The sequence below is a fragment of the Ptychodera flava genome, chromosome 18 (genome assembly GCF_041260155.1).
Source record: "Ptychodera flava strain L36383 chromosome 18, AS_Pfla_20210202, whole genome shotgun sequence".
In the NCBI taxonomy this organism is placed as follows: Eukaryota; Metazoa; Hemichordata; class Enteropneusta; family Ptychoderidae; genus Ptychodera; species Ptychodera flava.
In genome coordinates this window covers 24,961,103-24,975,317 of record NC_091945.1, presented here as the reverse complement: position 1 = coordinate 24,975,317, position 14,215 = coordinate 24,961,103, and the positions used below count along the sequence as shown (strand labels likewise).

The 14,215-nt window shown below is 37.0% G+C and overlaps 1 protein-coding gene across 2 annotated transcripts in view; it reads right to left on the bottom strand.

Annotated features, from left to right (window-relative positions):
• LOC139117228 (uncharacterized) overlaps window positions 1–14,215 on the bottom strand; it is a 75,259-nt gene that overhangs the window by 34,776 nt on the left and 26,268 nt on the right. For both annotated transcript variants that reach the window (XM_070680171.1, XM_070680172.1), the window contains exon 3: window positions 908–951. In XM_070680171.1, coding sequence (XP_070536272.1) covers window positions 908–951 — 44 coding nt within the window. The remainder of the gene's footprint in view (window positions 1–907; window positions 952–14,215) is intronic.

Below are 14,215 nucleotides of genomic sequence, written 5' to 3'. Positions count from 1 at the left end.
TCAAGTCATTTTTAATTACATAGTCCCCACCAAATATAAATTTTGTCAATTTACTGCAGTGAAAGTGTGGAAATGTGTTTGTAAATTATGCACTTTCAAATCAAAAGTCACGAGCGAATGTAGCACTCTGCTTTCCATCTTGCATTGCCATTGATTCAGATTCGTGTATAGAATGGGATTAAGAAAACTGTGTTGTGTCGCATTGGATTCAGATTTGTTTTTTGATTCGGAAATGTTCACATCAAATAACGACAAATTGTGAAATGGTATCACAACAAAATGACATGCATATGTATATCAGTGTGTATTATCTTTATAGATTGACAGAAATTAGTGCTCTGGACATGCAAAAATTAGATCTGAATGGCTGCTGCAGGACAACTATATTTTGATTGTATCAACAAATAATTTTATGGACATGTGTTAGTCATAGTGTATTGTAAGTTTGAATGAAATTGGTTCATATCAAAGCTGCATAATGTCCACAGACATGAAACAAAATGGCCATCTGGCGGCTATATTGGATAGTACCCCGAAACAATTTGACGTTCGTATGTCCATCATAGTTTAATACCCTTGTATCAAGTTTGAAAGAATTAAATCAGTCCAGGCCTGTCTGAGAATTCTCCATGGACGCATGGACACATGCCACTTAATCTATAAGTCCCCGCTCGCCTTCATAAGTGAAAGCTAATAAAGCAGTTATGGGGGCGCTGCACCCAACACAGTGTATTTTACTCAAAAATCACTTTTGATAATATTCATTCAATTTTGATTAATTTGTTAACCCAAGATTAAAATATTGGTTGGTTTCACCTTTTAGTTTGTCAATTGAAAAAAACTACCTGCCCATATGAAACCCCATGAGTAGCACTATATCTTGTTGTGTACAACTAAGAATACTCACTCTTCTTTGCTCCATAGTTTCTACGTCTTCTAACAGGAGACTGACTGTATTAAGTGGAAACAAAATAGGTATTTCAGGCATATACAAATGGTTGTTGAAATTGTCTTGGATGGCATTTTAAAATTGTCGCTGCATCCAGATATGTAAGGGTACCAGAAATCGACAAGAGCGGGGCCAAAGTGTGGGTAGCTCTCACAATCAAAGTGCGAGCGTATGTGAGGGCTTGAAGTGAGGGCTCTCCATCGAAGTGCGAGCGAATGCGAGGGCCTGAATTGAGGGCCCTCACTTTCAAAGAGCAAGCGAATCCATGACAAATCGCGGCCAACCTGTTTATTAGAACGATATTTCAATAATGGAATTTAAATATATATCAAGGTAAGCTAAAATCTGTTACACATCGAAATATACCCCTATTTCTATTTTCTATTTCCAATCTCAATTTATCAGTAAATGAACTAGTAAGCACTATGGTACTGCTGCGTGACAGAGGGCCGCCAAGTGTTCTGTCGAGTTTATTTATCAGCCTGACGTAAATTGAAAATAGGAAATGCTGGCTATTTCCTATTTTCAATGTGGTGCAGACATGCGCAATGACAATCCCGCCAACCCAGACAGCAAAGGGAGTCCAAGGTAATCAATAATGATTACATATTGTAACAAAAATGTATCAAAATTTGTCCCCGCAAATTGAACAGCCTTTGACATCAAGATACACCGACCCTTGTTTAACACTTTCCCTGCCGAGCTCCCTGCCTGCCGTCCTGCCAAGTCATTGGAAACCAGCCCCTTTTAAGTGCCTGCAAAAGATTGGCTCTCCTGCACGCTTTCCTACCAGGCATTTGGCGGGAAAATACTGCATTTTCGGGGTAAGCTATAGATGTTTCCTCTGGCTTCTGAAAATTCTTAGTAAATTTACGAATTGGGTCTCAAAAGTTTTAGTAAATTTCAAAATTTGTTAATAAACTTTGAATTTGCAAAGAGTGACATTGTACAAGCAAAAATAGTGCCAATGGCACTGAACACAACTGGCATATAAGGCTTATTTGCGACATTTACAAACTATATATGTCTCTGTGATCAAGAATGACCAAGGAGTTAATTTGCAGCGAAGCTGAAAGGCATTTTTACAACATGAAATATTAACCCATTTTCGTGCCAAAGATGCTGGAACTTGATTATTGCTGCTATTGGCATATTGAAATGGTAAATAGATAAGCAAGAAATGTGACAGGAGACAATTATGTGGAATTCAAATAAAATTTCTTGAATATGATAAATAGTGAATGGTATTGAAAAACAAGCAGACAATATATTTGTAAGTGGATGTTTACAGCAAAAATAATAATAAGTAATCAAAAAACATTAACAAAAAGTAGTGGCTTATATATAGTTTTAGCACCACAGGGTCTTAAAGGGAATTGTAGATGTGGAGATCATCTAAATAGGTCATCAAAGTCATGGTCGTCTTTTTGTCTTACAGCTTGAGTAATTTTATGAACTCTTGCCAAAGATTTGTCGCGAATGGCCTGTAACTGTTTCAGATCATTAGAAAGCCATCCATCCCACAGTAAGTGAGGTTACCTACAATTCCTCTTGATTTGTGCACTCAGACATTGTTTGCTACAGGCTTCTTCAATTTTATCACCTTCTTAACTATTTGAAACTTAGAATTTAATTTCAGGATTATCTAGGTTCCAAAATTATTAAATGTTGAAAATTCAAGAGTAAATTAAACAATAAGTCCATGTTTGAAGGTGCTATAAAAAATTGTACACTTGTCAAGGACAAGGTGAAGTTATCAGCAACCAAGATGGCGTCATCAGAACACCTGTCAGACGTGCAAATTTTCTTTGTCACGAAATCAACACTCTTTCTTTTGTCAACACAGATGCAACTTAGGGGTGACGTCAAAAGATCGATGTTTGAAAAAAAACTTAATTGCTTAAGTTTGGGGGTGGGGGGTTTTTGGCCAAATTAATTTCTGTGCAGTCAAAAACGATTTAACGTTTTTAACGTAATTTTGGCAAATTTTACGATTTCAAGGCTGTTTTTGTACGCTAAAACCGATCCAGTCACCCGTATTTTTGTTACTTTATAATGGTTTTCAATTTTTATTTAATTCAACGGTACATTAGTACGTCGTTTGAAAGAATTAGTACAGGGTATGAGTCCGCAATGTTTTTCAATTTTAGGTCAGTTAAGTTAGAAGCGGAGGTGGGGTGGGGGGGGGGTCTGAGGCCAAACTTAAGCAATTAAGTTAGATTTATTATGTTGAACCTTTGATGTTGCCCCTTATTCCCTTAGTTTCCTTGAAAATATTGTGTGTGGCTGTCAAAAATCTATGTTGAAACATGGGGCCCGGGGGCACCGACGTCCTTTGTACCTCCTTACTGTTTATTAATTGCCATAAATATGAAATTTGGCAAAAAGACAAATTGTTTTGACATAAATGAAAGTTATTTGAACTGGTTGGTTACCGCTCCAGCATAAGTTCAAGTGGATTCTGAACAATGTGGATTCTGAACCATTGACTAAAAAACATTTGCTTGTTACACTCACCACATTTGTACTTAGTATTTGGAGTGTACACCTATCTACAATACAATGATAAAAAGTTTGGACTCTGTAGGTCAACAGTGCATCTTTAATGTATGAGACTAAATAAGCTTACCCCTCAAGTATGTATAGGCCAAAAACAATATTTAATTTTGAATTATGTAGTGCAGGGAAGGACATACAATATGGTGAAAAGCAAACTAAATATAAAAACTGAATATACAATTATATGGAAATGTGTTTTACAGTCATGAGTATCTGGTGTGTGCCGAGAGACAAATATTAAAATTGGACAGTATCATCCTGACCACAGTTTGTCTGACTGGTTGTTTCCTTCTGATTTTCTGACACGGTGATAGGTACAAAATATTATGCTATTCACGATAGTTATACAACATAGCTTGCATTTTGTTCACAGTAGAACTGAGTTTTACATGTAAGATAACTTTCTCGTAAACTGTAAATTCTGGCTTCTGGCAGCTCAAACGTCGCAATACTACATTTTTGATATGATATGGAGTGATTTGCACACATGCAGTGACAGTCGATATATTCATAGTATGAGAGTCTACTGTACATTAAAGCATAGTGATGTTGACAACTACATGCATGCCAGTGCACGATTTCAAAGTAGCCAGGAGGAAATTCTAATGGTCTTTTAGTGGAAATATAGGTATTAAACGACAGTGAAACAAACAACATTAGTTATCGTGACCTTGCTAAAGTGCAATCTCGGATCATGTATGATCTGATGATCATGCCAAATTACCATGTCGGATTTAGCCCTGCGTACGATGCTGTGTGTTCCGCTACAGCTATTCGCCCCGCTCACCACAGCCCTGCAAAGACCCGTACGTAGGGTCGGTGACTTCAAATCCATTTTTGGACTTGACGTAAAAAGCCAAATTACTGCCGAAATTCAGCGTTCTTGGGCCCAAGTCGTATCCCTGCCCACCTCAGCTACTCGATCGCTTCCAAAAATGCCAGTCTTTTATTCACTTTTCGTAAATAACCGTCGATGTCGGCAACTCTCTCGCTAGCCCTGCGTACGTACGCAGTGTACGCAGTGCATTCCCTGTGTGCGTTCCTAACACACAGCATCGTACGCAGGGCTAGCGAGAGAGTTGCCGACATCGACGGTTATTAAGTCAAAAATGATGTCAAAATCAATGCACAACTGTCGAAATTACCCAAAATAAGCAACAGAAAACTAAAAGTTATCGCTGTGTCGAAAGGACAGTACATCAACATAAAAAGACGCTAGTTTGTTATGACATGGAGGCCAGAGGTAGAAGGACAGCTCGAGCATTCCCTCGCTCTCACCCAGCTATAGTACGGGCCGCCGGTGGGATTGCCTCGCTATTAAAAGCAATGGATTCGCCGGTACTGGGGAGTACCGAGGCCATCATTCTTCAGTCTATCGAAGGAGCGTTTAGTGCCAAAAAATACATGACAGTAATCAAATATACGCTAAAACCTTTAAAACGTCAAAATTCGCAACTGACCGAGAAACATGATGGCGTCGGTTTGATTTTTCAAAGTCCTTGAAAAACAACGCTAACTTGTTATGTGCGCATGCGCATATTAAGGGGAGACCCATTGATTTTGGGGGGGGGGGTATGCAGGAAAGTGGGTATGGGAACTTTTTTTGTTAGAGAGACAGCATTTTTTTATTTCTACAGTCAGACCTGCATCAATTTTTTTTTCAAATGGAGTAGCAGTGCAATTTTCAAATTTAAGCCAGTGTTTCACATATCACAGGATGTTTTTTTTATTCATTTTACATTCCAACAAATGACAAACAAAATGGAAAGTCTATTATATATACAACTTTAAATTATAGAACACTTTTTTGGCAAATCAACTGTGATCAGTACTATACCTGCTTTTCTTTAAAACAGTCAATTCCTTTTAAGTTCTCAGGGGAGATGTTATCTTTTGTGGTCAGAGAAACAAGGCTCACACATTGTATTTCATTATATTTGTTGTTCCTCAATTTTCATTGTCAACTTGTAATCTTTCTAACATATTTATATTGAGAGAATAATGTATTGGTTTTAACACTAGTTTATTGACTCCTATCTTGTGTTTTAAATTTTCACGATTTACAGAAGTCAAATAGTCCCATCTAGATATTGCCTATACCATTGAGATATTGCAACAGATATCCTGAAACATGATTTCTTGGGTCAGAAAAGGGAAGGAAAACATCGAGTGCACCGAGGTGTACAGTAGTGAATGCTTATATCATAAGTGCTGGAAAAAAAAACACATAAGAATTACTTGTGGTAAAAACATTTGCGTGCCTTTGGCAGCATGCCAGCAAAGAATACATGAGAATGAAGTTTCCAAAATTTTGCTCATTTCAACAGCATTGTGACAATTCCTTTTTATTTCTGTCTGTTATGAGAATATTTTTTTCTCAAGCCATTACAGGCTTAATTTTTTTCTTTATTTCACCTGGTGACAATTTTTTTTCCTCGAAATCCTCCATACCCCCCAGAAATCAAGTGGTTCTCCCCTAAGTGAGCCCCTGACCTATACGGGCCAGTGTATTACTTCCTCAGTAGAACTGATATGCCTGCCAGTACCGGTGTTTATGCCTACGGAGGCCATCATTCTTCAGTCGATCAAAGGCGCCTTTCGTACCAAAAATACACGACAGCTGCAAAAGTGCATCACTGTCAACTTCATAACTATAGAACATATTGAAATACACAGTGAAACGTTCACAACGTAAAAAATGTGCCCATACGAGAAAGAAGATGGCGTCCGTTTCGATTCTTCAACTCAGATTTTGTCCTACAGTTGTGCGCATGCGCAGGCGGTAGCTTTAGCGAAAGTGAGGCAAAATCAAGTAAATATAAAATATAAATGGATAAAAATATTGTTTAAAAATAATGTAAGGCATGTATCACCAAATTTTGAACATTTCTGACGGTATTTAAACTATACGAACACCCATGCCAAACATCACAATAATCAAATCAGTGGTTTTGAGGAAAAAGTGAAAATAGTGGTTTTCAGAAAAAAGCTAAAAAAGTGACTTTAAAATGATTGAATCAAAAAAAGAAAAAAGACCGTTTGAGATACATGGCCAAGTGACCACCAGACCAAATTTCAGAAAAAGTTACTGAAGCGTTTCTGAGATACCTGCGTCCACAGCATACGGCCCACTATGTTGGCCATATTGGGCCACGTCATCACATTAGTACCTTGTGCCCACAGGGCACAAAGTACTAAAAATTACAAAATTGCTATCTCCTTCGCGGAAAGGGGTTTATCTTTTCATTATTCACAATGGGAAATCAGAAAAGTATGATTATCAAAACTATGTTGTCAGAATTTTGAAATATATATCGAGCTGTTCTGTGTATAGAAGAAATTTGATTCAGTTCAGTAAGTGATCTCCGTGTGTAAGGATCATGGAGAATCGTGGGTAGCCTCACTTACTGTGCATCCCTGACAGGTATTAATTGTAATAGATCTCCTATTATAAGAATGGAACACCTAGCATAATTTTTTGTTCCCTTTAATTTCCTGGCGGCAAAGATTGATAAAGTCAAATGGACGATTTCCATCTATACTCACTTCAACAATATAATCTAAATCTGTTCTTGTCATAAGGCAGCTTTGTAATAACATACAAAGGTAAATATATGTAATTGCATCGAATGTGCAGTCACTGTGTGCCTCTGGATGCAAGACTAAATTCTGTACTTTGTTGATCAGTCCTACCATATACCAGAACCAGTTTCAAATGTTTGTTGCTGCTGTCAACTACACTTTGCTGTTTTACATGTTTATTGCTGCTATAATATCTAATTCTTTGTCAGCTATGTTATTTACATGTTGGTGGTGCTTTCCATGTTTACAAAATTTTGTATTATGACAGAGTCTACATTGCTGGTTTACACCATACAAATTATAATGTGTACTTTCATTGGCTGTATTTTTATATGTGACATGATGAGCAACATGTTTGGCTACAGTGCTACTTTTATTTTGATTCAATTGGTTACATTGCACAAGGTACATTGATAGTCTTCAATTGGAACTAGCATTGCATTTTGAGCACTATCCTGTGGAGAGAGAGAGAAAAAAAGTATATATATGTAATCAGTCTTTAAAAATATAGTATTCTGAAATGACAGTTAATGGTGATCAGTAATATGAACAACATACTATTCATGGCGTACAATGTGGCAGTAAGAAAAATAAATAGCGAAGTGTAAAAATGTGGAAAAACAAGACATAAGCACTCAAAATTAGGATATTTTTTCATAATAAAATTTAATCTAATGTTTAAAAACTAAGTTATAAACAAACATACAGATTATTGATGCATACAGTTTATCTTATACCCATAGACACTTGAGTTGAAAGTTTATATTGAAATCAATAAATCCATTTTATACCTCCTTTGCTTTGCTTTTATGCCAGAATGTATTCCTTGGCATCGGAAATCTGCAATATTATAAGAAGAGATCATCAACACTTACCAATCATGGTGATATTTAGAATGCAGTGAATGTTTGTCGAAACTTTCATTATTTCAGAATTTCGTTTTGTCAGTCTAGTGACAGGTCTCACCTGGCAGAATTTATTAAGCATGAATCACCAAACTTTATCACAAAGAATTTTTTATTGTTTACAGGCAACGCTATTATTTTTTATCACATTTCCGAACTGCATTTATCATGATGATATTTAAAATGCTATAAAAGTTTATCAAAACTTTTATTATTTCAGAATTTCCTTTCCTTTGTCTTGTGGCAGGTCTATGACCTAGGGTCATCCCTAGCAAAATTTAATATGCATGGATCAACGAACTTTATCACAATGAATTTTTTTATGGTTGAAGAATACAGCTTTTGTTTTTTACATCTATTTCAAAGTTGTATTTATCATGATGATATTTAATATGCTATAAATGTTTATAAAAACTACAATTACTTCAGAATTTCGCTTCCTATATATATATATATATATATATATATATATATATATATATATATATATATATATTTGGTAAACTAAAGTCGCAAGAGAAACTATTTCAATTGTCATATTTCATTTTGCTTTGACATAAACCTAAAAGTACATCAGAATTTGGCCTTATTCTACTATCTTCGGCCATACTAAATTCGGAAGAGAAAATGGCAGGTGAGATATTATACTGACAACATTTGCCTTCGATATCCTGTACAGTATTAAACTGATTTGTTTAAATTGTCCAGTGAATAATGTTCTGCAGTCTTGCTGGCACCAGTTCACAACATATTCACGAAAGTCATACAACATAGCTTGCATTTAAGTGCTAGGGAGAAACTGTACAGTATAAAATTTAAGATCACATTCCCGTAACTAGCTATAATGCCTCCTTCGGGCAGCACAAACATCGCTTTACAATGATACCGGGCGACTTGTACATACTATAGGCAGTCAATGTATTCATAATCCACAATACATTCAAGCATTGCGTCATTGACGATTACACCATGCCTATGCACGAATATAAGCACCTGCCAGGAAATTTTGACGGGATTTTGGCAAATACTCAGTGAAACAAGGTTACATACACGGGACTGTTTCGATATTTGTTTTACATAAGGCTATCGACTCGACACCTAGATGGTGAATGCACTGCAATGCGATGACTTTCACATTGGATTATTTTGTAAACCATAAAACATTTAAGAGGAGAATAAGAAGAACATTCCATAGTAGTTCAAACTGTTTTTTTTCCATTTGCGCCCTGTATTGCTGAGTTGTCACTTTTAAGGTATTTTCGGAAAATGTGAATGTTGCATATCCTCTACAGATGTGACCTATGTACATCCATGAAGACACTTGCGAAAGAAGTCTTAGTATTTCTGTGTTAGTCAGCCTACAAATGCATACAGTATGTATGTAATGAGCTCACATGACCAAAACTGATTTCCATAACTATAGCTTAGCATAGCAATATCGAGCCATGGACAGATAGGTTGTCTTTTGTCTCTGACAAACATGTACTTCGAAGGGAACTGCGATCAAAATACGGTATATGCACAATGAGTCTGTCTTCAGTGATTGGAGTCAACCATGATATTAAAATCAAAACATAACTTACTGGATTATGTGAAAGACATGACGAAATATTTTAAAGTTCTTGCAGCGTACCCTCTCACCATTTAAACTCTCTAACTTGTTAAACAAGCATGCGCATACTAGACTACCCTCGCTCTGGTCCTCCTGACAGCCTGGTAGCTGGCTAAACTATGCTATACCGGCAGCATACATCAATCCCTTGGCAGCCAATGACAGGTCTGCCGTTGAACAAATTGATTCGACAGTACCCGGTGAGTAGCCTTTCATCCCCAAAAATGTGCAAGGTCAACAAAAGTAATATCACTATCACAATCAAGTTCACAAGACATGTTCAAATATTTGAGGAAAAGTTTAACAAGTAATCGTTGATGACACAGTCCCCATTGGATCATGGTGTTTGAATTATGGTGATTGAATTACATGCTTGGTAGATTCAATACATGGAGAGGGGTGAATTAGTTAAATGTTGGGAAATCATATGATAGGGGTCTGTGGGGGGTCATGTTTGTGTACTTGGGACAGTAAAGTTATGGCTGTTGGTGTTTTCCATGGCAAGATCAATAGTTCATTTATAAACTGCAGCAGCCATATTGGATTGTATCGCACCATTAATTGACAGGCACATGCACACTACAATACAATGTCTGTGTGCCAAGTTTGAATGAAATCTGTTCAGGAATAGTTGAGTTATGGTTCAAAAACATGAAACATAGGGCCAAAGTCCCTGAAGCTACTATAGACATGGATACATGACTGTATGAAATTATTTCACTAAGGTCATCCTGGGGACTTGTAAACCAAATATTAAAGCTGTCTGACCAGCGGTTTTGAAAAAACGAGCGCCTCAACAGTTGACAGAGCTCTGCTGCGTGATGTAGAGAATAATCTTTTGTGACACATGTATTGATGAAGAAGGTGGATATCTTTGATAGCTCATTTCAGGATGGCCTGACCAAAAATGGAAAAAAAATTCCGTAAAAATACAGATTTGCATATTTCATCACAATTTTAACAAATCTAAGTTGGGTTATCCCTAGGGACCTGTATACCAAATATCAAAGCTGTCTGACCAGCGGTTATGAAGAAGGAGATTTTTTACCAAAAGCGCCTTTTTTGGCATTAATTTGCCTATTTTCAACAATATCAAAAAATTAAAAAAAAACAGTTTCTCAAAATCCTATTTTTCATCTACAACAAATATCAAATCAGTAAGTACTGCGGTCTAGTAGTTCAAGATATTTGAGTGGATGGACGCCTCACAAACGGACATACATACATACATACATACATACATACATACATACATACAGACTGACGCCGGACGCCGGACGGATACCCATCCCAATAGCTTCTATAGACTATAGTCTATAGTAGCTAAAAAACTGCAATAAAATGGCCACCTGGCAGCAATATTGGATCGTATCGCAAAATAAATTTACATGCATTTGCCTTAGTACTTTATCTGTACACCAACAATAAACGAAATCAGTTTCGGGATAGTTGAGTTATATGGTTCAAAAACATGAAAAAATTGCAACAAAATGGTCAAGCGGTCATATTGGATCGTATCAGAAAATAAACTGTTGTGCATATATATGCCATGACTGTACTTTATCTGTGTACCAACACAGAGTGAAATCGATAGGGATAGTTGAGTTATGATTCAAAAACATGAAAAAATCGCGGCAATAAAATGGCCACCTGGCAGCCATATTGGATCATATCGCAGAATAAATTGACATGCATTTGCCAAAGTACTTTATCTGTGTACCAACAAAGAATGAAATCAGTTTCAGGATAGTTGAGTTACGGTTCAAAAGCATGAAAAAAATTGCAACAAAATGGTCAAGCGGTCATATTGGATCGTATCAGAAAACAAATTGATGTGCATACATATGCCATAGTACTTTATCTGTGTACAAACATTGAACGAAATCGGTTCAAAGATAGTTGAGTTATGGTTCAAAAGCCTGAAAAAGTTGCGACAAAATGGCCGCCTGGCAGCCATATCGGATGGTATTGCAAAATAAATTGACGTGCATATGTATGCCACAGTACTTTATCCTTGCACACAGTTTAAAACAAATTGGCTCAGGGGTAACAGAGAAACGGCTGCTGACGGACGGAAGGACAGACGGACGGTCAGACGGACAGGACCCAATCTATAAGTCCCCGCCAGACTGCGTCCGCAGCGGGGACTTAAAAGTTACAATACCTAGAACAAGACTCGAAACAAGATGGCATCAGTTTGAATTCTGAACTTTAACTGAATCCTTGCATTTCGTACATGCGCACGCATAAGTACCATAAAATTCAAAACGACAAAATTCTTGAAGTTGAACTCATTTATTTCAGTCCTTAAGCTGCAACACGTCACACAAACTATTGTTTTGCAAAATAAGTAAGCAAAATACCAATAGCGTTTCTCAGCAATATAAAGAATAGCGATTTTAATGATATTGTACGCCATACCTTCGTCTTTTTTGTCTTCCAGCTTCTGACTGTTTGGTCCTTTGTTCTCTCACTAACTGGGTTGCTCACACAATAATGTTTTTGATCCACATGCACACAAAAAGTTCTGTAGTAGCGCGTTCCAGCCATTTTCAAACCATACTGTTGTCAGTGTGGTAAACAATATTCGCAAAATTCACATTTCCAGGCTAATAGACTATGTTTTTCCACCGTGGTTTTGCAAAATCACACGTCTTTATCACAAAATAAAACGATCTTTGTCTTCAAATCAATGCGCCAGTAAACAGGTCCAGTAGCTAGTCATTTGACGAAGTCAGGTGACAAATGCTAAGGGTCATAACAAATGTGAGAAAATCTAAAACATCAAATATGTTCTTTTTTATCAATTGTATTACCAAAAGAGCATGAAAATCTCTGGTTCTTCAAATCAGCCATCCTGCATATTTCAAACATTCATCAAAACCACATTTATATTCCACAACTCATAAAACAGTCCAAAATGCAGGATTGGTGTATCTTCCAAAAATACATATGTGAAAGACCCCTAACAATCAATTAGTTAAAGTGGCACTCTCACTTGGTAATATTTTTAAAACACATTTTTAATGCCAACAGTCGATATTTGACTTGGCCACTGCACAACAATCGCGAGATATCGATAAAAACATGTCTTCAAAAAGTAAGTTTGAATTCCGGTGGCCCACCTAAATTCAGCTTCCAAACATCGAAAGTTTGGCACTGGGGCCATTGTCAACTAACCCAGGGAGTACGAGGCTACTCTGACACTGCTCTATGCCATAGTACCACTCACATCGGTGATCGGTCATTCTCCCATGGGAGAAAGCCGAGTCTTACTGACTCAGCAAAAAAACAAAAAAGAAAGTTAGCTGATTCCACCAGAATTCACATAGGTGACTATAGCCGCTGGGAAAACTCTCAAGAACCCCTCGCCGTTCTTACCCATTGATAATCGATGCATCTGTGGCCTGTGACTCAATTCTGGTCGCACACAGATTAACCCTTTCTACAGGGAAACTATCTAAATATTTTAGAGTACATTTGACTTGAAAAAAAACAACATTTCATTACGGAAACACCCTGGATAATCACTGTCGGCACACCTAATTATAACACATTTTTGCCTTGCTGAGTGCGTGCACAGATAGCAGACTCAAGTCGACAATGCAATACAATACAGTGGTGATGGACATTGACAGGATTTCAACATTTTGAAACTGAATATGGCAAAAACTACCTTGACGCGGTAGGAGATGATATCAGTGATATAAATCTGAACTATACATTTTCTTGCATATTCAAATTGGAGACATTTTTACGAAACGGAACTTAGTTTCGGCCAACAGGCTGTCTCATAACTTGCAGACAACAAAATGTAGTCATCAGAGGTGGCTAATATTTCACATGTAAAAAACTTGTATCTAAGTGGTATGGTTAAGAATATAATACAACTAATTGAGAATAATGAAAATGACAAAAACCAAGGAGAAGTTCAAATAAAAAAACTTACCTAAGGTAAAGGCATAATGCTGTATATAAAGTCTTCGTTGTGGGAAGTAAATTAATTGCGTTGTTCGAACTTATCATGGACTCCCTAGAACATCGTCAATCCTTTGGGGAATTTTGGGTCATAATCAGAAATTATCATAACACTTCGGGACGTGAAAAATACGCTCGGGAAATTACAATATCATGCAATCCACATGCAGTCACCATGTCAAATATCGACCGTTGGCATTAAAAAATGTGTTTTAAAAATGTTACCAAGGGGGAGTGCCACATTAAAAAGGGGGTTAGCAATTTGCCAAAACTATCTTACCGCTGCTCTGTTTGGCTCCATTTTAACAAATCAGAACCTTCAACACGGTCTGAAGATCTGTACCAAATATCAACGTAGTCTATTTGGTGGTTTTTGACTTTTTGTCATTTACAGAAAATTTTCAGTCTGACATGGGTCAACCCAACCGGAATAACACAATTCACCTTCGGCCAGTTGTGTTAAAAAATAGTGACAATATCACTGTTCGCTCCCACATAGTTATCAAAACAAGCCAAGAATTGTATGAAACATGGACATACATACAGACAGACTGACATTACCCAGACTGGCACAGAGTGATGACATATTGGCCCCAAAGTAGGCCTTGGCCCATGGAGAGTGATAAAGAT